The sequence below is a fragment of the Leptinotarsa decemlineata genome, unplaced genomic scaffold, assembly GCF_025532065.1.
Source record: "Leptinotarsa decemlineata unplaced genomic scaffold, Ldec_3_MD MMD2_tig00001064_RagTag_RagTag, whole genome shotgun sequence".
Classification (NCBI taxonomy): domain Eukaryota; kingdom Metazoa; phylum Arthropoda; class Insecta; order Coleoptera; family Chrysomelidae; genus Leptinotarsa; species Leptinotarsa decemlineata.
The window spans coordinates 7082179-7108834 of NW_027412558.1; the positions used below are offsets into that span (position 1 = coordinate 7082179).

Below are 26656 nucleotides of genomic sequence, written 5' to 3' on the forward strand. Positions count from 1 at the left end.
ATTATCAACATAATAGTTGTGCTAGACTTACTGCTCGCCTCTTTAATAACAGTCATCCCGAGAAAAATTTGAATGATTCGTACATTGCCAAGTTAGTCCAAAAGTTTGTCGATACCGGATCTGTCTGTAATGTGAAACACCAGCCACGGAAACCGATCAGAAATGAAGCAGTGGAAGTCGCTGTTTTGGGACATGTTGAATTGGATCATACTCAAAGTACCCGTCAGCTTGCTGCAGCCTCAGGTGTCTCCCGTTCGTCCATAATACGGATATTAAAAGCCTATAAATTTCATCCGTACAAAATTAAATTAGTACAGGAACTCAATGAAGATGATCCTGATAGAAGGCTGCAAATTTGTGAACAACTGAGCCAGCTACTAATTGATGATCCGCACCTATCATTCAACACGTGCTTTTCCGATGAGAGAACATTTTTTTTGAATGGAGCTGTGAATAGGCATAATTGCCCTTACTGGGATGACAGTAACCCACACTTATTCCGAGAGGTCCATACCCAGTATTTTCAAAAAATCAATGTCTGGTGTGGCATATTAGGTAGTCATATCGTAGGGCCACTTTTTATTCCTGGGAATTTAACTGGTGAGGTCTACCTGATCATGCTTGACGATAAAATTGATCCTCTCATAACAGAAATAATTGAAAATGACCAAAATCATAATGATGATCGGCTTCATTTCCAGCAAGATGGAGCACCTCCTCACTTTGTTGCTTCGGTAAGAGAGTTTTTAGATGACCGGTTTCCTGGACGGTGGATTGGAAGGAAAGGCCCCATCGAATGGCTTGCCAGGTCACCTGATTTATCGCCTTTAGACTTTTTCCTTTGGGGACACTTGAAAAATAAATGTTTTGCTACACAGCCCGAGTCCATAGAAGATCTTCGCCAACGAATTACAGCAAAGTGCAGAAGTATAACACCTGATATGCTACAGAATGTTAGGAATAGATTTGAACAAAATCTGTATTACTGTATGGAAACAAATGGGTCACATTTTCAGCACTTGCTGAAGTCAATTACACATTTCAAAGTACTGGGTTGTAGTTGTTTTTCTTCATAATACCTACATGTTTGAGTGAAATACGACAAATTAGGTATCATTGGAAAGATAATTTTGTTCCCTTTCAAATGATATATCACTCGACCCCACTTTCCATTTAAAATTTTGAGGTTGTTACTCACGCTCGCTAGGAGGTTGAAGGCACAGGTAGAAAAATACATCTAAAATGTGTCCCCCTCAAAAGCAAAATTGACCTGTCCGAGCATTTTTGCGTTAAGTTACAAAAAAAGGAGATACGCAAGATGCATACTTTTCGTTGGACCACTCTGTATAAATATTAGTGTAAGAAGCAGATGTTTTAGCGAAACATGTTGTATTTTTCAAATGAAGTTTGTGGAGATTAAATCGTGAGGAGTAGTTTATGAAGTTTACTTTATCGTGTAGAAATCGTGTGAATGATATCTGATTCAATTCCAAAACGAATGTTTGGAATACAAATTGAATAGAGAAAAGTGTTTTTTGTATGATTCAATGTTCATATGAAAGTAGTCGTTTCGAAAGAGCTTTTTCTTCCATTTCGTTACTTCACAAAGTTACTTCTTTGCATTATCTACACATCTTTGTAAAGAGTTCATTTTGAAATTATTGCTTTCTTTCTCTCTTTGGAATGTTCTAACATTTTTTCACATGAAGATGGAGAAGTAGGAAGCCAAAACCTTCCTTTCCCAAAACTTAAATACGTTCACTATGAGTTTATCACTAAATAGAACTCACTAGTTAACCGAAACAGCAGTTAAATATGGAAACCATCAATAGATGGCAGCACATGAAAGAGAAAATAGCGAAAATTTCAAATTATATTTGATTATCCATACCAACAGAAATCCTCTCCTCTCAATAACTGATGGCAAAACTAGCACAACGCACGAGGATTGAATTGAATCGATAGTAGCTTATCACGTTTCGAAATACACCGAGAATACGAATGCCTCTAAACAACTGAAAGCACAACTTCCAAGCCGAAGCCTACATTAATTCATGAAGTATTGAACTGGAGCAACCAAAGGTTCTCGCCGATTCTGTTTTGTACTATTGACATAAGGGGGAAATTAACGTCGATGCTCTTGATTCCATTCAATTTTCGATAAGATATGGGCAATGGAGCTGCCATCGAGAGGGAAATTATTTTTATCGCTTTTTCATTACGGTGGTAAATATTTACTGCGCCTATTTTAGCTTCGATAACTTATTCTCAATTTAACATTTGTCATTATGGAATCAGATGGTGGATGACTTTGCATAGTTATTTTTTCATTTGAATAGGTATTTTTTACTGCATGATGTAAATCTATATAAGCGGTGGAAATATATCAAAAAACGTGTTGGCTTTATATTGCATGAGCATTTGACTATGAGAAAGCTCTGTTCAAAGTGGGTGCCGCGCGAGCTCACTGTTGACCAAAAACAAGAACGTTTTAATAACTACGACTACGACTACTACTAATAACTACGTTTGCGATGGTTAAAGTAAAATATTATTTTATTCATTGAGATCGAGGTCGATCATCCGATTCTTCGGTATCGATATTTCCCCAGATAAGAAAAGCGTTTGAACTACTTTATGACTGTCGGACCTTCGAGCGTCGTTGTGGTCATGTGCAAGTTGGGCTAGACTAAACAAATGTATATATTACACCCTGCCGATGATCATACGCTTGGGAAAAATAAAAACGCTGAGATGAGGTTTTTGTTGCTAGCGTTGCTGGGAGTTTTTTGCGGGAGACACACAAAGTCAGTCACCGGAGCCCATCGAGATGAGATCGGGGGTCTCATTCCTCAGCCTTCGAGGCTGAGGAAGGTGGCCTAGATAGGGAAGTTATTACGTCTAAGCGCGGGGTGCGAAATTTAAGGAAAATCGGTACGGAAATCGTAAGCCGGTATTGGGTACAGGGGAGTTTGAAATAAAAGTGTTGGTGTTGAAGACACCCCGGGTCAACGAAACCTATGAATGACCATGAACCACCCAAAGAGGCGTTATGTGAGTGTTTGTTTTTTTTACTAACCAGTTGATATTGAGAGAGAGAGAGAGAGAGAGAGAGAGAGAGAGAGTTCACATATTATTTTGTCTGAGCTCACTTTCTATTTGCAAAGAGGTTATATATTGTTGGGTTCCTAGTGCTGATAGTTTAGCTAGAGTTCAGATATTACAATTACAAAAAAAGGGCGCATTCTTAAACTTATACACCACTCTCCCTACAGTAAAAATAAAACTAAAAGTATTTTGTACTTAGTTGCTGCATTTGTAGTTGTTCAACAGTTTAAATTGAATAGTTGATGGAACAGTCAAATTGGCGGCGAATCATTCGTTCTATTTTCTTTTATTTTATAGAATTTAACATTTTTTCATAAGATTTCACACGTTGTTTGTTTTTCATTTTGTCCATAGAGTCGTTGTTTCACTTATTATACTTTATATTTGAAACCTGGGACTTTCACTTTCTCCTGGACTGAGAAAAATACCGTCCTCGTAGAGGAAGATAAAATTAAGAAAACAAAAACAAATTAGAGACTTCTTTGTCAATTTATCGAGAAGAGAATAGTAAGTGAGAAGCATTTTAACTAGATTAAAATTCAGTTAGAGCATATTCGGCATCGTTCTTGAACCATATAATGAGAAAGAATATAAGTAGGTATAACAAATGTGTAATGATGCTAATTCTTCGATTAGGTTAATGAAGTTAGGACAGCATTTCTGGGGTTAAGTGGAAGAACATTTCAGTGGAGGTCTTAGCTCCAAATGAAATGAAGTCACAAATATGAAGTGTGAAAGTTATATAAGAAATGAAGGAGCTTATTATTATCAGTTTCTTCCAAATATAAATTGCAAAGAATATCAGCTGTATGACGCTTCGACATTACGAACTGTTCGCTTTTCATTAACTTCCAGTATTCTTTGATAAAATTGGACAAAAATGTACAAGAAATACAAAACAAATGCATTCGTCTTTCTTATGGTGTGAGAAAATTCGACCATATATCCCCCAAGACTTCTAAAACCTGGCAGATCCACCTACTCGTGAATACACATAAATTCCTCATTTACAAAAAGCCAAACCATATTCATGAAAGATATGAAACTTTCAAATCTCAGAATATTTTGAGGACACGAAACCGTCACACTTGTATTATTCCAAGACACTCTCGTAGTTTCATTTACAACTCTATCAAACAATATAATGCTCTGCCCAGTGAATTTAGACACTACTAAATATATAATTTCAAGAAAAAGTTGAAAACATATCTGAAGTCTTCTGGATAGATAATATATCATGTTATGCCTTGCTCATATGGTTTTCCCTTTGTCTCACTTTTGTGAATGTTTTGGTATATATTTTACCTTGTTTAAACTATATAGATTTTTTATATTTACTTTGAAAATGTATAGTCTTTGTTTTTTGTCTTTGTTTTACAAAGAATCATGAACTACCCGCTTATTATTGTATTACTAGTTACTAGGTAAATATTTTTATATCTCTATTATAATACATGCTATTCTCTAGGTTAAGTTGTAAAACAGCATCGGCTGAACTTCGCCCTTTCATTGATTTTTGTATCTACTTCTTCTTTCTTAACAAAGTATGTCAATGAATAAAGGCCATTCATTATTATTGTTATTAATTATCAGTGTCTTTTTTTTCATATCCTAATGTATATTCATTCATCGTAAACCCACATGAACCTTAGATTCCTGTGGGTTTACGATTCATCCTGTACATACAGACGAGCGATTTCAGTTATTCGACAAGGGTGGGAGCATTACAAAAACCAAACAAAAATAATAACCGAATTTCGCTCTCGTACGCTTGACTAGTGCTGGTTATTAAATTCTTTCGGCAAAGAAAAATTTTCAGAAGGAAAGAGGAAACAAATTCCACCATTGGAAATTGCAGCTCGGATATTTTAATCAAATTCTAGGCTGAGAGAAAAGAGCGTTAATTGAGGGATGGATGTCTAATTTCTTCAGTGTTTGCGACGATAATAATTGATGTTGACTTGTTCAACGATACTCGATACTCAATCATTCAGTGTCTAATTACTAGACACTGAATGATTGAATGGAGAATCCGTAAAGTAACGGATGTTGAAGATGGAAATAGAAATGAAAAAAATGTCTACATTTTCTACGAGGGTGGTTTGGGAAGTTTCCGACCTAACTAAAATACAAGACATTTTTACACATTTTTTTTCAACATAGTCTCCTTTTATCTGTACACACTTCTCCCAAAGATACTCCCCTCTCTGTAACCCAGACAAATACTTCTCGGCGTTTTTCTTTGCAAAATAATTGTTCATGAAAATGACTGCCTCTTCATTTGACAAAAATCTCTGTCCTCCGAGTACAATTTTTAGATAAGGAACAAAAAGAAGTCGCTTGGTTTGGATCTGGTCAGTAGGACGGATGGTCAAGCAGTTCAAACTGCAATTTGTGTTTTTTTTTTGCAGGCAGCCAGTAATGCAATTTAACCCAGGTTTATGTTTAATGAACCCTACAAAATACAAATAAAGCAGAACATAGATTCAGATGATACAAATGCAATACGAATTTACACAGACGGCTCAAAAACCCAAGAAGGTTCAGGGTGTGTACCCCAGATCACTAAGCCTAAGAATTAAGTGGGGAATGGGAAGAAATACCAGCGTGGTCCAAACAGAACTGACTGCTATCTCAATCGCCACAAAAGAATTTACCAAGAAAGAAATTTCTGGCAAAAACATAATCTGCACTGACAGCAGACAAGCCCTATTAGCCTTGAACAGGCAACGTATAACCTCAGGGCTAGTACTAGAGTGTCGCCAAGATTTAGCCAGAAGCCTTGGTAGATAATAGCATTATCCTGAGGTGGGTTACAGGGCACGACAGGAGTGAAGGTAATCGCATTGCCGACTTTTTAGCCGTGGAAGCGGCTGGACTAAGAATTTTATGACCCAGTGGCACCTACAGCCTGATGACTTGCGGAACTAGTCAAGTGTTACACCCATGCTCAATCCTTAAAGAGATGGGACGAAACCAAGGGATGTAATCTTGCCAGGATCACCTTGGGTGATCCCATGTTACACCCATGCTTAGGGCATTTGCCCTAAGCATGGGTGTAACATTTGGCTACTTTCGCAATTGTCGAAGTCATCAGGCCGCAGGTGCTAGTGGGTCCTAAAATTCTCAGTCCAGCCGCTTCCTTGGTTAAAGAGTCGGCAATGCGATAACTTTTACTCATGTCGTGCCCTTCAACCCACCTCAGGATAATGTTATTATCTACCGAAGCTTTGGCTAAATCTTGGTGACACTCTAGTACTAGCCCTGAGGTTACACGTTGTCTGTTCAAGGCAAATAAGGTTTGTCTGCTGTCAGTGTAGATTGTGTGATGTCTGTCATCCATCTAAATGAAACACCTTCAAGGTTCATTCAATAACTATATTTTCCAAGTTTAAAATACCAAATCACAGAGCCCTGTCCAAGGACATCACAGATAACTTTTTATACAAGTATTATAGTCCAGGCACATTCCCACTGACATTACAGATTGTTATGTTTCTGCCAGAAATTCCTTTCCTGGTTATTTCTTTTGTGGCAATTGAGATACTAGCCACTTCTGTTTGGACCACGCTGGTATTTTTTCCCATTCCCCACTCAATCCTTAGGCTTAGTGATCTGGAGTACACTCCACATCCTGAGCCTTCTTTAGTTTTTGAGCCGTCTGTACATATGCGTATTGCATTTGTAGCATCTGACTCTGTGTTCTGTTTTATTTGTATTTTGTAGGGTTTATTGAACACAAACCTGGGTTCAATTGCATCACCGGTTGCCTGCATCAGAGGTTGCGCAGTAAGCGCTTCCCGCCATAGGCCCAGACTCAATTGACCCATTCCTACTTCGAGGTTTACACATAATATTTGAAGGGTGATATTTTGGGTTTTTATGATACCCCGATCAACCTTCTCTGAAAGTAGTTAATGTGAAATATCTCCACCACTGACTCAATTTCAAGGGTAATAATCCGAATAAAAGATTGATATTCACCCCCTTTCTACCACACGAGATTAAAAAAATAATATTTCAACACCCTTCAATTCGAAATATGTTATTGTGCACTTTTCCTAACCCAATTCCAAGACACTTACCGTAAATCCAATCCCGACGGTGGCAGAAAAATTTCCCGACTGAAATTTTCCAGTATCAAATTTGACTAATAACGACGTCTTTCCAACTCCGCTGTCGCCCAGAAGGATTGTCTGTAATTGAAATCAGCATAAAGTTAGATGAGAAGGTAGAGGTATGATTACGCTCTATGCTGAAGGGCGGATACCAACTATTCCGAGTCGGATAAAGTTTTAATATGTTCATGGTGGAATGACTTTCATATTCCAAAGGTGAAAATTCGTTTCGGTAAAACTGTATACGGAATATTTTGGTGTATGGAGTTGAGAGAAAGAAAGTCGAGATGTTTTGAACTTGAGTGAAAAAATATATTATCTCTTATCGTTTTAGAGAGTGTGTATTTATATAGAGCAGGGGTCTCCAAACTTTGAACCCTTCGGGCTATAATGATTTTTTCAGTTTGTTCCAAGGGCCAATTTCTGCCCTTAACTATATTTCTAGACTAGGATAGTCGCAAAGTGCGTGACCTAAGCAAACTTACGCTTTTTTGCATTTCAATTATTATTGTGTATTGTGACACCTAACGACGTCTAGTGGCGAGTAGTGGTACTGTGTACTATCTTTTTCAGCTACCCGCTAGGTAGCATTAGGCGTAATCAAATATTTGGAATTACCGCGTTGGTTCGAGAAAGTTCTGATTCTAGCTAGTGTATTCCGATCACCTCGAGATGGCATTAATAATTGCATATAAAAAAGCTAGCGGCGCAACTGCGAGTTAGTCTGCGTAGGAAAGGCGAAGGAAGCGAAACTGTCTATCGTGAAATAAAGTAACAACTGTCAATAAAAGTATTTTGATTTGACTTATTATTTTTATGCGTGATTTGTTAGTATGGAAAAGAAGCAAAAAATCGACAGTGAATGCAGAACGTTCCAAGAAAAATGGAACTTTCAGTATTTTGTGATTGAGTCCAGTAATAAGGCGCTATGTTTAATTTGTAATGAAACCATAGCTGTTCTCGAATACTATAACATTAAACGACACTATGAATCGAAACATCTTCAAAGTTACTCCAAGTATACAGGAAGTTTGCGGAAGGAAAAATTTGAAGCTTTGAAACGCGGACTCGAATCGCAGCAATCTTTGTTTACCACAGCGAATACTGAACAAAAGTCTGCAACTCGCGCCAGCTTTCGTGTGGCTCTTGAAATCGGAAAACGTGGCAAACCATTCACCGATGGAGAAATAATAAAAGAATGCTTGATTGCAGTAGCCGAAGAAATATGCCCCGAAAAGGTAAATTTATTCAAAAGTGTCAGTTTGTCAGCAAACACCGTGGCTCGGAGGATGCAAGACATCGCAGAAAATATATCATCTCAAGTGTCTGACAAAAATGGACATCATGAGTGGTTTTCTCTAGCATTGGATGAGTCAACGGATGTGTCAGATACTGCTCAGGTGTTGATTTTTATTTGCGGAGTAGATAAAAGCTATGAAGAACTTCTTGATGTTGATAGTATTCACGGCACGACAACTGGGGCAGGTATTTTTAAAGGAGTTGAAAATACCATTAATAAAAAGAACTTTCGATGGAGAAATTTGAAATCTATAACAACTGATGGAGGCAAAAATATGTATGGTAAAAATAAAGGAGTGGTTGCACTTATGTCAAAGGCTGTAGAAAATGATGATGGTTCAAAACCATTAGTCTTACATTGTATCATTCATCAACAGTCCTTGTGCGCAAAATGTTTGGATATGTCTGAAGTTCTAAAACCAGTCATATCAGTTGTTAACTTCATCAGATCCACTGGGCTGAATCACCGACAATTCCGCGAGTTTATTCAACAGATTGGAGAAAATGATTTAACATATCATACTGCCGTACGCTGGCTTAGTTGCGGAAAAATCCTTAAGCGCTTTTTTAAACTTCCAGCAGAGATTGAAATTTTTTTAAATGAGAAGTAGCGCCCTTTTGCCGATTTAGAAAATAGTGAATGGATGTGGAAGCTAGCCTTCTATGTCGATTTGACAAATCATATGAACGAACTGAATTTGAGATTGCACCAATATCAAATCCTTCAGGCAGAAAATAATACTATTTCAATCGCAATTACGTAAAAAATGTTTCACACATTTTGAAACATGTGAAATATTCAGCCACACTACAGAGACTGAATTTCCCGTCAATTTTGCAATCGAAACTTTGAGTGCTTCGAAGATAAATTTTGATACTCGTTTTTCAGATTTTGATGTCAAAGCGAATGAAATTGAGCTTTTTTAAAATCCTTTTGATTCTGACATTGAAACCCTGGCTCCGTAAGTCCAAATGGAAATTATTGATTTACGCTGCAGTGATATGCTTGAGAACAAATATCAAAATTCATCTTTGTTGGAATTTAATAAGAGTCTTCCACTGGAACAATTTGATAATTTGCATAAATTTGCTCGTGGGTTGTTTTCTGTTTTTGGTACTACTTACTTGTGTGAGAAAACGTTTTGCAAAATGAAGTACACAAAGAATATTTACAGATCTCAATTAACCGATGAGCATCTCAAATCTCTTTTGATAATTGGTACAAGTAAAATTGATCCACAACTACAAAGTATTGTCGGTGGAAAATCACAATTACATAAATCTTATTAGTGTTTTTGTTTTACTGTGATTCATTTCAAATATTTGTTAGTTATTAATATGCTTAAACTTAGATACTTCAGTTAAGTTTTCTTTGTCATCATTTCTGTCGTTAAGTTTTATCTTGCAAGTAAATAAAACCGAGTAATTATCATTCTGTGTTTTCTTCTTCAACTTATCACAGCAATAGTAACAACAATTAGGTAATCATTGGCTGTCGCGGGCCAGATTGATGACAGTAAATCATTGGCTGTCGCGGGCCGGATTGATGACACTGGCGGGCCGGATTTGGCCCACGGGCCGTATGGAGACCCCTCCAATAGGGACGAATGAAACATATACATGGGACAATTGAAACAGCATTCAGATTAGAGAAATATTTATTCTAATACAAAATAAATTACATTAATAATCAAAAATATTCATTCTGACAAGCAATTGTGACACATGTAAAGATCTTCTTGTCGAGTACATTCTTCGTGGGACCAGTGACGACATTCAATGACCCGCACCCATTTCTCTCCAGGGCGACTACTGCCATACAGTTCCAGGCAAACTAGACAATAAGTTTCTTCTTCGTCGCTTTCACTCTGTTCCTGATTGTTTTGGCGTTGTTTGGTTTTCTTGAGCTGGCTAACTGCCTTCGGCATGTCTTTGAACTCCGTAACTTTAATCTCAACTTTCCTTTTCTTTTTTGCGTCATACTCCTCTTGGATTGCATTTTTTTCAGGAGTGTCCGTACAGATAGCAGATTTTCTAGTTTTTCGTTTGTAACATGTTTTCCTAGGCGGAGCTTTCGGCAACGGTCTAACGATTTCTGGCAAGGATACGGCCTTTGAAGTGCTTGGTTCTGCATCAGCACGTGAAAATACAGATTTTGAGGTGCTTGGTTTTGCGTCAGCTTGCGAAAATATGAGTTTTGAGGTGCTTGGTGATGCTGACGGAGTGCGATGAGTGCTTGGAGATGTTGATTGAATTGAATTCACAGCCTTCTTAAAAGGACCGTAGACAGATCGGTCTAGCGGTTGCAATTTGTGGAAGCAATGCGGGGAGAAAGACAAGATGACAATGCCATTTTCTTTACAGAAGTCCACGCATCGTATACTTATGTGTGACTGATGATTATCAAGTAAAAGCAACACTTCATTTTCAATTGAAGCATTGTTGAGCTTTTGAAAATGGTTGAGGTATATCAAGAACTCATCTTCTTGCATCCAGCCGCTCGCGTTTCCTGCTCCAATACACCCCACTGAACCGTCACGGACGAAGTGATCCTTGTATCTCAACCGTGGAAATATAAAAATGGGGGGTACACTGTTACCGATAGCATTTACAGCTAAAGCTACGGTTACCAGCGTTCCTCTTTCTCCTGATGTCAGTGCGCCTACCTGTTTGGTTCCCTTTTCGGCTACTACTTTAACAGGTTTTTGGACCGTCGTGACCCCTGTCTCGTCGACCTTATATATATATCTTTCGGTTCAAATTTGTACCTGTCCATAACATCAGCTAGGTTGTCATAAAAAAATGTATGTTCGTAACGTTGAAACTAGTTGCTCTGGAAAGACTTGTTGCTTGAGCGCAGCGGATTGAAAGTTTTGGATTGCGTTTCATGAATCCATAAAACCAATCCTCTCCGGCCATGGCATTTTGTCTCCATGTATCAGGCATGTTCAGCGAATATTTCACGGCCAACTGAAAAGCTAATTTCTTTGGGTGGTAATCCGTAGAATATATGCGCTGCTTTGATTATATAGCCAACAATAATTTTTTCCTGGTTCACGTCAAATACTCGCCTCACACAATGATAACCCATAGTGACAGAACAGCGGATTCTTGCTCAATTGCTTGCTTTTTCTTCCTAATAAATCTTCTCAAAGAGACGTAATGTAGTTCATATTTAGCTGCTGCAGACCTTATCGAAGCATTATTTTCAGTAACCTCTTTGTAATCTTCTTCATATGCCAAAATGGATTTTAATCCTCTCTCAGTTTTTCTCGCTTTCACTCGTGGCATCCTAAAACAAAAGTTAACACCTCAACATACTCTTACACAACCTACAATATGAACCACATGAAAAATTCACGACAGGGATAATTGAAACATGTTTCAATCGTCCCCCATGTCATGTGTTTCAACTGTCCCTGCAGCACATTTTTGAGTGAACACTCAAATATTTTCTTACTCTTGGATTAGAGTAATAATTTGAAGTATCCCGACTAAAGGGCATATACCAAACAAAGTAATAAATATAGTCGAAGCTGGATACTTACGTTTTTATCTCTTGTTACACACTTTTTCAATAATTGTAAAAGTTTACTTCGATAGCGGGAAATCAAGGTATCGTGGACGTGCACATACACTCACGACTGCCGTCAGTGGCCGATAGATGGCTACGTGCTTCATCTAATGGCGCTTCGTTTGGTATAAGCGCGCGTGATTTAAACCGCGAAATCGGTCTACTATGGCGGTTGTTTCTATTGTCCCCTGTTTCAACTGTCCCCGGTCTACCCTACTATAGATTTGTGTTCATTAAGTTCAGTGGCCTGAAAGGATTTATATACTTGTTCGTTAGCATATAAATGCAGTGTTACAAAATTTCTGGGAGAAGACTAGTGTATAAGCAAACTAATAATGGACTCACTATTGAACCTTGCAGCACTCTCCTTCTCATTTACATTTCCAAGAATTGCATATTTCACCGTGGTGAGAAGATATATAACTATCTGCCAGATTAAACGATGGTGGACCCTATTACAGTTCGACTGAGTATTATGATGATTGATTTCAACTCAATACTGTTTTTTATCAAGCTCATTCTTTATGCATGTGTTCATGTTTGAAAATCCATCAATTTCATTATTTCATATTTCACTTCACTTCTGTTAGATTTCTCAACAATGATTTTTCTTTTCACCGTAAAGATATTATTAGTTGTAACCTGAACTTTTATCTTTATTAATAAACATATACATTTTTGAAGGTACAGTGAGGCAAAAGGAAATCATCTCCCTCTTCAACTTTAAACGGGACAATGTATCTAAGTCTCATGAATTCAACGTAGAAGGTATTGTTTGTAGTATTTTTCACATGAAAAATATTTGCGTGATGTCACTTACTACTAGGAGGTTTGTATCAACTTCTTTCGAGAAGCATACTGCTTGAACAAAAAAAATCACTTTTATAAAACGTTTTTATTATGGCAACATCGATACTAGATCTCTACATTTTTGGCGACTGAATTTTAAATTATGAATATTTTCTAATTGGGAGTACTTCAAACGAATGCACTTCAATGTACAGAGTGGGCCAAGTTGGACACTTTTGAAAGGAAACTTCTGTTTTCAAACTAGATAGATGAAAACTGATAGCTGTGTTTGACAGTCAAATTTCATGCCAAACGTACAGCATGTTTTTCGATAATGTGCATTTTCAAAATCCTTTTAACGTTATTTCTTGGTAGACCTGTCGATATTTCCAAATATCGCGTTTACGTGTCTAGGATTATTTTCAACAGCTCCAAAAACGACTATTCCCTCCAACTCCTGTTCCCTGTTTGATTCATACTCACAAAAAAGATGTGAACGTTGTATATAAAGACATTCTGTGGTATATTTAGTATCAGTACTATACCCGTGCGGAGTCGGGACGGTACGCTAGTATATCATATTGTGTAGCATTCCTATAAATGATATCTGATCCAATTCAATAACGAATGTTTAGAGTACAAACTGAATGAAGAAAGTGATTTTCCGATAGTTCAATATCAATATGAAAGTAATTAAATAAAACTGGCCGATACTTGATGAAAATCCGTATTAAAACTAATTAATACAGTATATTGTATGATTTTCGCTATAGAAGGTTTTACAAAAACCGCGTAAACTCTGTTTACACTTAAAAAAACGTGTCGCGGTTTTTGTAAAACCTTTTATAGTGAAAATCATACAATAAACTGTATTGATTAGTTTTTTTGAAAGTAGTTGTTTCGAACGTACTTTTTTCTTCGTGTAATTCATTGTTCATGGGAAAGTAGTCATTTCAGGAAGACTTTTTCTTCCAGTTTGTATCTGAAAGTAACTTCTATGTAAAGAAATCTCTCTTAAAATAATTATCCCCTTCAATTATATCCGTAATTTCATTCTACGAATAAAATTTTTACATTTGTAAATATTTATAACTACTCATATTTCTATACATATTATTTCTAACAAAATAATATTCATTTTGCCACAATGCTTGCTTGCTTTACAAAAGGGGAAACCGTGGGTGTAGATCAATCCATAAGTTTCTCCGTATTTCAGTAATTCATTTAAAAAGAGTCTCCCCAGCGGAAACATTCAGAGGCAAATTGAATGTTGCGATTGACTTTTCTTTAGAAGGATTAGATATGAGAAATTATGCAGCAGACAGTGTGGTTCCTTGTTATTACAATCTATATGTACTTTCGAATCACTTACAACGGGCATTACACAGCACATTGCAGACACCCTTATAGTGGCACGTGGAGTGAATACAATGATTCACACGTGTCCCCAGTTTCACCAAAATCGCTTGTGAGTGAGAAAGCATATATCATATGCTTTCTCTTTTGAGCAGCACTTTTGAGGTGTTTTTTTTCTTTTCCTCTTTAAATAAGCTAAATTCTGTTAATTGATTTGTATTCCATGATTCTTCTGATAATAAACTCAAAATATATTCATATATCCATAGAAAGCTGCCAAATATCATTTTGAGCAAGTAATTAATCAATATCGCATAGAACTAGCTTGACGACCCAATCGATTGCTGAGTGCATCTTCACACAAAACTGTCAATAAAGCAAAATCAGAATAGGTGATGATTTTCGTTATTAAAATTGATGACGTCGGTGATAAGATAATCTGATTCTGGTTTCAATTATCGGTCGACGTGAAATGTCGGAACTGGAAGCCTAATTGGATTTTACTCCACGTTGTTGTGGATGAAAGCTACGTTCTGGAACAGCGTATGTGCCCCATCATCACTGAAAAGCCTGCTGGGAGATGTAAGTATATGAAACGCGATGGAGATATGTAATTAATTTTCATCAAATACCTGCCTTCATGAATTCATGAAAGTTCTCAGAAAGGGCAGTGTGGAAATTTTGTTTGAATGTGGTTGATAATGTTTCGTGGTGCATTTCATTAGTTGAAATATGTTGGACTAGTTGATAATATGATATAAATTGATTTGAAATCACTTAAAGAAGAAGAAGCACTTCAAATCATACAGAGGAAGTCATCCGAAGATGGGGACCTGAAAGATAGAACAAACTTACCGATACAAGTAATCAGGGAATTATTAGGATGCTTTGTACGAAACTGCTACTTCCAACTGAAGTACGAATTCTTTACGCAAGATAAGGGACTGCTAATGGGATCGCCACTTTCACTGGCTATAGCCAACATATATATGGAGTAGTTTGAAACTCTGGCCATTGAAGAAGCCCACAAGAAGCCCCGAGTTTGGTTGAGATATGTTGACGACACCTTCATAATATGGAATCTTGGGAATGCAGAACTAGACACCTTTCTGAAGCACATCAACAACATGAGCCCTTCCATCATTTTCACAATGGAGAAGGAAGTCCACAACGAATTGCCATTCTAAGATGTATTGGTGAAGAGGACCGACACTAAATGGGAAACATCTGTATACTGAAAACCCACTCACACGGGACAGTATCTGAACCAAGAATCCAATCACCATCAATCGACTAAGAAAGGAATTATAAAGACTCTAGTAGGCATCATCAGAAGTGATGGTGGAACAGACTTTGGCTAGAAGACAGCAATAGCCTCACGAAGAGAAGCCGCCACAACGAGTACTTGTACTTCCCTACATCAGAGGATTGTCGAAAGGATAAGAAGGATTGGGTCGAAGGATAACATCAGAACCTGCTTCAGATCTGGGAACACTATCCGTAGCAGCTTCACGAAAACCAGACCACCAAACGCGGACTGCGATTCGAAGAATTGCATTTACCGGATACCCTGCAAGTGCGGAAAATCATACATCGGTGAAACTAAGAGGCCATTGAAAGTTCGCATTGCCGAGCACAAAAAATACACACGGCGAGGAGAAACCAGCCAATCAGAAATAGCAGAGCATGTTTCGACTCATCAACATAACATCAAGTGGTCTCAAGCTGAAACTATCTACAAGGAGGAACACTGGTTATGGAGAAAATTTAAAAAAGCCGCATGTATGTTGTCCAATTATCACACGAAGATGATTGTGGATACTAATAATCGAAACGTCGTGAAGTAATATTGGCTTGGAATCTTTAAAGTTTTAATGATTTTTTATTCTCATCTCATGTTAATAGTACAATTTTTGATTGTTGCTTGTATTTTATTTCATTGTAGTTTCAGTTTTCTTCGCTTAATATAATTGTTACTTTTCAGCTAATCTTTTTAACTTTCATAGATTCTTTCAGAGATTTCAAATCAATTTATATCATATTAGACAATGGAAGTCCGAACTAATGAAATTTTTATAGATTTTTTCCTTCGAATCGATAAAATGAAAAAATTTAAAGCTAGGCCACCAAAGCAGTTTCACAGCGATGTTGTGAAGCGCAATCTTAGCCAGCCATATAAGTTATCTGAATAAATTATATCATTCAATAAAAGTTTTCGTTTAAATTATTTTATTTCGGATGAACATGTGGCACGTTGATCTGAACTCCATAGTCAATTATAATTTGACACCTCACTCGACTACTTTTGCCCATCTTGCATTTTTCAAATGAAGTACATTATTACACCTGTATGTATGTATGTATGTTTGTTTATTTGTAACTTTCAAGCTCAAGATCTAAATTGACGAATCTAATAGCGAATTATCGCCATTATTGCTTGGTCTATTCACGGGCAGATGGCGCTGAATGTAACTATGGACATTATTGCTTGATCGATTCGCGGGCAGATGGCGCTGTACGTAACCTTACAGCGTAACCTTAAAATGAATAAATATAGTTTAGAAAAACTAAAAAAAACATGCTTTCAAAGAACATTGAAACAAAAAGTTAAAATTAAATATAGTTTTAAAAAACAAAAAAACATGCTTTCAAAGAACATCGAATTAAAAAGTTAAAAATATTTTTTTTAAATAGGATTAAAACTAGCGATCGAAAAATACCAGTATCATTGTGAAAAAAGCGTGGGCGCTTTGTGCCAAATTTTTTGTATATCTAGCGCCCACGCTACAAGTATTTTTCGATCGCTATTCTTTTTAGCTCATTTAAAAAAATATTTTTACCTTTTTAGTTCGATGTTCTTCAAAAGCGTGTTTTTCAGTTTTTGAAAACTATATTTATTTCCCTTCATTACATATGTGTAGGATTTTGAAGTTATCTGTATTTATCTTGTGTTTTGATTCTTGAAGATGTTCATACATTGTAGATTTATTGTCTGAACAGACGTGTTCACGGAGCCTTACGTCAACATTTCTCACGGTCTACATTCTTTTGATATGAGTTTTTGTTGACTGCATAGTTTTTAGTTGAATTATGAATAATACAATACCTTATGTATCCTTGGCTCTACATCAACTATAATATCACTCTGGCACAATTTCAGTACTTCAGCAGGCGGTTTATAATTTCGATACCCCGTTGGTGATGGTGCTTTATCCTTTTTCTCTGAGTCTTTGGCCGTTAATTTGAGTCGATTGTCTTCAATAGCTTCGAATACATCATCATCCATACTGTCATCCGTTGCCATTTTCCCAAACTGGAACAAGACATACTTGAATTGAGAAATGATTATACACAAGCACAGTGTATTATGTGTGTTAACATTCTTCATTAACATGTTTCCCATCACTAGTATCTTTCAGAAAAATATTTGCCCTTGAAGTCTTGAATGTGAAGTCCCGTAACATTCCAAAGCATAACATTATAAACCAGATATGAGACTGATTGCTTACGTTATTATCAACATTCTATTTTGAATCAGTTTCTGCAGAACAGATTCACAAATTATCATGTCTTTCACATGACATTCATTTTCATGAACACCAACTTCTAATAATATGAGGCCCAAGATAGAACCCTGCGTGTTCCCATACTAAACCTCATTGAGAACTTTATTGTAATGGATACTTTTGAAGGATGTTTTTGTTTCACACTAGATAAATCTGAGAGTGAGATAACTGACTCTTTCTAGCTCTTTTGAAGACTTCTGAAAGTTGCTCTCAGATAGCCAATATAAATATATAAAACGATTTATAATTCAATCATCCGAAATCTTACTTTGAGAAACATGGAATACCATAATCACTTAGTTTCAAGAGTAAACTCAATGGTGTTTCCGTTGTAAATTTCAGACCCATGAAAATGACATCATTCACAAATTTCGCACATATTATATATCCGAGATAAATATAATGATGAACGGAATGTCCTTTAGCATTTGTTTTTCATTGAGTTGATAATAAAGATAGTATTACAATAATACATTTATTTTCTTAACATACAGAACATAGGGGAGAAAAAATATATCTGAATACAATAATTGCGATTTTGTTCGCAAATATCTGATCACGAAACCCGTGGGTTAGGCTACCTATCGGGGGCATCCCCAGGTGGTGGATAGGGGAACGGCTAGGGGACTGAAGGCCCTGTCCGGGAAGCCAATGTGGCCTTACGGACGGGGTCGCCGGACTCCTGGTAAGTGGCAGAAATAAGTAGGATGAGGGGAACTAAAACCCCCCAGGAGACTTTGCAAAACATGCCACCGTGGACCAGCCTACCCAACCTAAGATGTAAGGAATCATCTTGGGGCGAAACCTCATTGTAATCAGCCTACCTCTGGTAATGCGGGGCTCTGCCAAAGGTGACCAACTCTTCCCTTGCTAGTCGTGGGAACACACATGAATGAAACAACAGAGACAACAAAAACAGAAACCAATCCTGAAGCTAGACAGAGGTGCTCATCTCAATCTAAGGCGGTGGTTGGAGATGAACAGAAATGTCCACCCCAATCTACCGCTTGGACTGAGGCTGGACATAGCAGATCACCTCCAACAGCAAGGATACTTCCTGCGGCGAGGACCAAGAGCTCCTCCTTGAATAAAGGCAAGGACCCGGCTGCCCCTGCAGGAAAGCTTCATCACTTGTGCACCTCCACGGTGGGAACCCCAAGAAGGTTGAAGAAGCCGCGCAACGACAGTAATGTCGCTGCAAAACCTTCGCGGAGGCCACCGTGAGACACCTCAAGGTTGCCAAAGAGAGTGTGTGTTCGGTGAGTCTTGGCCTACACCTGCCAATATAAAGGAGATGTCTCCTAGTGACCTGTTCACCTTCCTGGAAAGGACAGGATGGACGTGACCTAGAAGGACAACTCCTCGAGAGGATGTACAATAGGTCACATGTGTCCTAAGTGCTGTGAGTTTTAACTCACCCTCTCTACTCTACAGATACCAGAAATCTGATCACGAAAATTATTCGTATTTTAACATCAATCGGCCATCGAGATTAGTCTTCTGTCTTCTTCTATTGGCGAAGCAGTTTTCAAGATCAATCATGTGATATTCTTTGAATTTAGGGATTTGTCAAACAGAAATTTTTCTCTCTGTCTACACTCGTTCTTTATTGAAATAATTCCCTCAAGTGATAATAATGTAGAAAATGGTGTATGTGTGCAGTTCTTAAGCAGGTTGAAAGCTGGTGTAAAGGAGGCAATAAGGCAAGTGTCTTATTCCGAAAAATTGGATGTTCGCCATTGAGGATGACAGTGTTCCATGTTAGTGAAACTTTACCTTTTTCATATACTATATTGTGTAGCCATCTTGTGAATAATATCTGATTCAATTACATAACGAATGTTTGGCGTACTGAATGAAAAAAAGTTTTTTTTGTATAACTTAATGTTCATGTGAAAGTTGTTGTTTCAAAAGTATTATTTCTTTCATGTAATTCAATGTTTATATGAAATTAGTTGTTATAAGAGGGTTGTTTCTTCCAGTTTGTGTCTGAAAGTTACTTCTTAGCTTCGCTTCTGCCTAGTTCGAGAAATGATACTCTGAAAGGAATTCGATTTTCAACTATCGGAAATTATCGACTTCATATTGATGGACACCACCTTGCACAAAACCGATCTGAAAGTGTGTTCCAATAATTGAAAATCGATTTCGGCAGTTGAATCGCCAACAGCATATGCAGAAATTATTTCTGTGAAAGATCCTGCACTGACGCCTTTCGTGGTAATAGCCAGGGGAGTAGTTGTTTTCTGATACATCAACATACTGGGTAGGTAAGGAAGGACTGACCTGAACGAATTATTATAACCTGAATTCGTCTTTTGAGAAAAAATAGTTTATTGGATTTCCATTCATCCATCATCGACAGTATTTTCAAAAAGGGGTTTCCAGTTTGAATATTTTCATTAAATTTTTAGAAGAGATTAATTTTTGGGAAATAAAGGATTTGACTTTCTATTTATCCATCTTCATACAAAAAATGTGAGAATTTTCCGCCATGTATCGAATAATTTATTTATTGCAATCTTCTTTTTATATTTGTACTATCAATGAATAAACACTATTTATTATTATCATTGTATCTTCGGTGTTGAAGCTATTGGGATATTTCTCCAGAAACTGGGGTAACTTCTCCAATGGTAATACGCCGAAATTATTATATGTCACTTTCATAAGAAGTAAGGTAGATTATGCATTATTAATTTGGTCTCCATTATATCAAAATTCCCGTTCAGCGATTAGAATCTGTTCAGCGTAAGTGTTTGAAATTCATGTTTTTTAAGTGCAACGGATTCTATCCAGCTAGGGGCACAGACCAGAATATTTTATTAGACTAGAATAGAATGGGATAGAATATTTTATTGGTATTGAAATAAACATTCAGTTTTTACACAGATCAATACAACACAGATACAGAAATATAACTTATAAATTATATAAAATATCGAAATAGGTACGTAGGTTTCACAATATCAACAATTTGAAGTTTTTATTTCATTTTCTCAGAGACGAAAACAACAAACACAACTTTGTAAAGATTACATTTCATTTCAAATCTATTGTTAAGGAATTCATCGTAGCTGTAGAAGGCTTTGTTTGTTAAATAATCTTTCAATACAATCTTCAGTTTATTTGTTTTAAAATCCCTGATCTGGCAAGGTAGTTTGTTGTAGAATTCTGGAGCATAATAAAGTGAACCATTCCTAGATTTATATAGTCCAAGGTTATTCGTTCTTATATTGTCTCTTTTTTTTGTGCAGTGATTATGTACATTGCTTTGAGTTTTGTATTGACTAATATTTTCACGCATATAGACAATGCATTCGTATATGTATCTTGATGGAATTGTCATGATTTTGAGATCAATAAATTTTTGTCTGACATCGGCACGATACCCCACGTTGGAAAGAACACGCATTGCTCATCTCTGAATACCAAATATTAAACACATTCAACTTAGAAACCCTAGCAAATAGAAAAAAATGCAACGCAATTATATTTTCAGTTAAACTTTTGAATTGTAGTGACTTGTTGAGACAAATTCAGTTGCTTGTACCTAAATCACAATCCAGGCATGTGATTACTTTCTACAATAGGAGTACTAGGTAGGACAAATTTATTGAAAAAGCCACCGATATTTGTAATGTGTCAGTTGTTCTATAACGTGTCCGATTTGTGTGATATACATCATGACAGCAAACAGTTTATTTTAAGAATTATTAAAAATTCAATGTTATGATTGTTTTCAATTTTACAATTCGGTTTATTGTCCCAAGAAACAATGAATGCTTATAATTAGGGACTGTAACTAAGAAAATATAATGAGATAAAAGAAATAATATACTTTACGATGAACACATATTGTATCTAAAAAAAAATACCAATGAAATGCAGTCGAATAATTAAATTGGTTAGGTTAGGTTAGGTTAGGAAATTCACTTGCAAATTAATATATTCTCAGGTCAAACAACCAGAAATCAAGAAATGGGTGACGCTAACATATTTTGGGAAAAGAACAGAAAGGATCGCAGGTTTCTTCAGAAAAAACAATGTGGAAGTAGCATTCAGACCGCATGCCAGGTTATCTCATTTCCTTTCCAATGCCAAAGATAAGGTCGACAAGTTGGAAAAATCTGGAGTTTATAAGCTTAAGTGTCCGGAGTGTAATAGTGTTTATGTGGGACAATGCGGCTGAAATTTCCAAAAACGGTATGCTGAACATGAAAGGTCTTTCAGACTAGGAAAATATGATTCGACGTTTTCAAATCATTCCTTGGCATGCAACCACAAGTTTCCGAATCTAAGCGATACGGAAATTCTGCACTACGCAAGGAAGGGTTGCAAACTCAATTATTTAGAATCCTTGGTACTCAAGGTTCAGGTACTCAATCAAGTACCTGAATGGTATATATTAGCGAATGTAATGAATCATTATTATGAATCATTTATTGTTCAAGTTTGAAAATGTCCCTATAGGACGAAACTGCAGTAACGTTAGTTACAAATAAAAGTGGTAAAAAACATAGAAATTTTCATTTCTCTTTTCATCATGATCTCCTACTACGTAGTAACGGCTTCATCCATCAATTTATTAAATTGGTTAGGTTGGGTTTGGTTAGGTCTGAAGTGTGTGGGTCTATTCGACCCTCCACTGCAACCCGCAAAGGTTTATTGTGACTCACACCTATTCACACTCGGCCAAATAACCCCAGCTTCTTAACGAAGCCGATTAGTTTGTATGGTGAGTGGTCTTTCAGGTCAGACGGTAATAATACGGATATGCCGAACTCTAAGAACCTGATTCGGTCCCCAGCGGGGCAAGCACAAAGTATATGCTCTGCTGTTTCATCCTTTTCCAAACAGAGGCGACACACACTGTGACAGTGACCTGTAAGAAGGCCTGTTAGACATCGTAGTTCATCCTTACAGTAGTCCAACAACTGTTTGATATCAAGCTTCGAAGGATGGATAAACGCCTGGAGTGAGCCAATCCTGGAAGATTCTGGCAGAGGTCCATAAATTTTCTTGCCATCCAGCTATTCAATGTTTGTTTGGCAAAGCCCAAAGCGATGCCAATAACAGGTTCTGGTCCGATGAAGCCGCTTGCAGCACCCTGCAGTTCATTGTTGACAGTTGGAGGCATAAAGTCAGAGGGTTATTTCCAGAGTAATGTGACTTCCAGTGTCAACCAACAGTCTGTTGCACTCTGCATTTAATTGATTTGTGCAATTGACAATGTGCACAAGTCTGTATGCAGTCCATCTAGCCTCTCTCTCAAGAAAAATGTATAGAGATGGCACTACTGATGGCCAGACAAGCCTACCTCTGTAAACCAGAAGGCTTCGCCTGATCCGTTTTCCGTAAAGCCTTCGGTCACCAGGCAATTGCACCATAAGTGATCATTGGTCTGACAATCATTCCATAAATCCAATGGATTTGTTTGGGACCTTAACCCCAAGTTTTACCACAAATCCTTCGACTTGTCCATAGAGACAGTCTGGCTTTGTGTAAAACTTTTTCCAGGCGAGTCTTTTATCAATGACAATGCCAAGATGTTTCACCTCCGTTCCAAATGGAATGACCTCACCATTGAGGAAAATTGGCGTTAGATCATCCAATTTCCGCCTCTTGGTGAAGGGGATTAACACAGTTTTGCCGGGGTTGACAAACGTCTGCTTCCTCAGGCACCAACTGTGAACAACATCCAACATACTTTGGAGGAAATAAAAAGCTACCCTTCCTGGCGTGGACTTTGCTAGGATGACAAGGTCATCTGCATAAGCTTGCAGATCAACTTTTCTTCTGTCGAGGGCATCAAGCAGACTATCCACCAGGAACGACCACGGAAGGGGAGATAGTACACCACCTTGAGGGTAGCCCCTGGTGACCCTGAACCTGATAGCCTCGCCTTGAAGAGTCGTAGTTGCAGTTCTGTTTACTAGCATGGCATAGATCCAGCCAGTTATGGTCGATTCTATACCCTTCCTAGCCAGAGACAATCCTATAGATTTAGGTAGTGCATTGTCAAATTCTCCTTCAATATCAAGAAATACAGCACCGCAATGAAATTAGTTACAGAAAGTATATGTTGAAATAAAATGCAAACTATGAAATTCCACTAATTAGATTTGTTTTCAATTGATATTTAAATTTTGTAATGGAATTAAATTATATAGATATAATGATCCCATCATGAAATATCGACTTTTTTCCAAAATTTGTTTGTATCTTAATTTGTGACAGTAATTTGGTTTGTCTTGTGGCATGATTGTGAATATGTCCATTTGAAATAAAATTTTGATTTGATTTATTTGTATTATTCTTTACAGAAGGAATGAAGCCGCTAATTTTGAGTTTATAGAGTGAATTCAAGTCCAATAAAAAGTTTAATTTATATAAGTTCACTGTTGGTTTCAGATATGGTAATTTATAAATGCTTCTTATTCATTTGTTTTGTAAGGTTTTCAGAGGTTTGATTATAGATTTATCTACTGTTTCCCAAACAGAAATAAAATAGTGCAAATGTGAATAAATGAGACTAAAATATATATATTTTTTTCAATTTCAAAGGTGTAAAGTTTCTAATTTTGTAAAAAATTCCAATGAGAGGAGATATTTTCTTTCCAATTTTTCCAATATGTTTATTCCATGACAATTTCTCATCAATGTAAAAACCTGAAATTTTTTTTGTTCTTGTTTATTTAATAGAATTTTGATCAAACATAATCGAATAATTTGAAGTATCAATTAGTCTTAGGGAAATATTCATACATGAACATTTATTGAAATTAAGCCTCAACTAATGTTCATTAAGCCAAATGATAATTTCATCCAAATCATTCTTCATATATAATTTTTTAATTTTTCGTAGCTGTCTGAGAAATATATAATGATAGTATCATCAACAAATGGTTTAATTATAGCATTCAATTTCAAATTGGCTAGTGAATTAATATAAATAAGGAAGAAACAGGACCAAGGATGGATCCTTGGGGTACATCACAAGTTATATTTTGAAAATAGCTTTTGAGTACCATTTTCTTTTTGTAATCTGAATCTTTTTTTATTTATATATAATTATTTGTATTTTCTCCATTTGTGGATGTAAACCTGTTGAGAATAAACATATTATTATTATTATTGTCAATTGTGTGCAGTTCACTTGGATCAGCCAGTATTGATTACTGAACTCTCAACAAAATTTTCCACTTCATGGTATAGAAAGTAAATGCAAAATTTAGTGTACTGGCAAATTATGGATCCAACATTTAATCAAATGAAAGGTAAAACTACAAACTCTTCCTTGAAATAAATCCAAAACAAACACTTTTCCTTATAATCAGAACTGAATTACTCTTCTCGACGCGCGTTCCACCAACCAAGTTGACGTCTTCAGGATATGTCGGCGTCTTCAGAAGATGTTGGCGTCTTTATCTCCTGGAGATGCTAACTTGGTTGGTGAAACATGCATCGAGAAGAGTATTCCAGTTCTGGTGAATAGAAGTGCTTGTTTTGATTTCAATATATATTATTTTCAAAATGAAACGTTCAACTCATAGTTTCAGTTTTGTTATTGTTAAAAATATCAGAGAGAGAAAAAATACCTTTTAAAAAAATTTGCAATTTTGAATGAATCCATGAAAAAAAGTTAACACTAAAAGATATGAAATGAAACATTGAATACAACTTCAATAACATTGAGACTCATTCATCATGAAAAATTATTGTACTGGCCTAAAATCGTCTGGCTGACTGACCCACATTCAGACTTTCCACCATAATTTTCAAGCATCACACTCTAGAGTTGCCCATCCACTTAAGGTATCCCACACCGTGAAACACCCAGTATACTCTTACATCCGTCGAAGCGAAATTTGATACATACCAAAGGTAAACAATCCTCCCAAAGGTAATCCCAGTTGCAGTCCCAAGGGTCATAAGTCTCTATATGATTTTAGACTGAAATCACAGACTTGCGCACACTAAATCAGAGTCATCAAATTCGCGATGCAATTTATTTTCCTAAGGTAAACTTAGGTTAGATAATTCTTCGACATATTGAAACAGTGGAACGTCGGCTCGACGCCATGTTTTTCCTACTACTGTGATAAGGAATAAGGACAGAGTCGGCAGGATGCAGGATCAATGAATAGCAGCGGCGTAGGTGGAAATTTGGTGTTCATTCATATCTATTATGAAGTTCAAAACTTTTATATTGGACTTTCACTTTCACCCTGAAAAAAACTGTAACGGAAACTATCGAGTGAAATGTAATAAGACGAGAATGAACGCCAATGAACCAGATGATGAGCGGAAAATTCATTCTTATGTCGTCTTTCCTTCAATTCGGAGTCTTTCCAAAAACTAATCTTTTTTAAAAATATTCCATTTCCAATTCAAATGGAAATTCTATAGCCGAAATTAACTAACTATATGAATATATATATATATATATATATATATATATATATATATATATATATATACTGTCATTGAGATCAGAGCAGGGGCATAAAGACAATGTTATGAAAAAAATGCTTCATGTCTAATGTTATCTAAAACGGTGCTGATGAGGTGATGAGACAAGTGTTTGTCCCGAAACTTTAAAGTACACCATTGAGGATGATAGTCTTTCAAGAGCACACATGATGCAATATTCTCTTTTCTCTTTAAGGTGTATTCCAATATGAATGATGGAGATGCTGCTGCAGCAGTGTTTTGTGAGCTTACAAAAGCGTTTGACTGCGTTGATCATAAAATACTTCTACGTAAGCTGAATATCTATGGATGTAGAGGGATAACACTACAGTGGTTTGAGTCGTATCTCAATGGTCGCAGTCAGATTGTGA

General features: G+C 36.6%; 1 protein-coding gene across 6 annotated transcripts in view; it reads right to left on the reverse strand.

Moving 5' to 3' along the window:
- Positions 1-25897, reverse strand: part of LOC111518208 (ras-related protein Rab-37) — a 74463-nt gene extending 48566 nt beyond the window's left edge. For 5 of the 6 annotated variants that reach the window (XM_023174621.2, XM_023174617.2, XM_023174598.2 and 2 more), the window contains exon 1: positions 1892-2063. Coding sequence is in view for 1 of the 6 variants with exons in the window: in XM_023174591.2 (XP_023030359.2) it covers positions 7194-7304; positions 17351-17548 (309 nt within the window). In the remaining 5 variants the exon portion in view is untranslated. Of the gene's footprint in view, positions 1-1891; positions 2064-7193; positions 7305-17350; positions 17558-25692 lie in introns of those variants that run through there. The other variant, XM_023174591.2, reaches the window with a different exon arrangement.
- Positions 25898-26656: the final 759 nt, after the last annotated feature.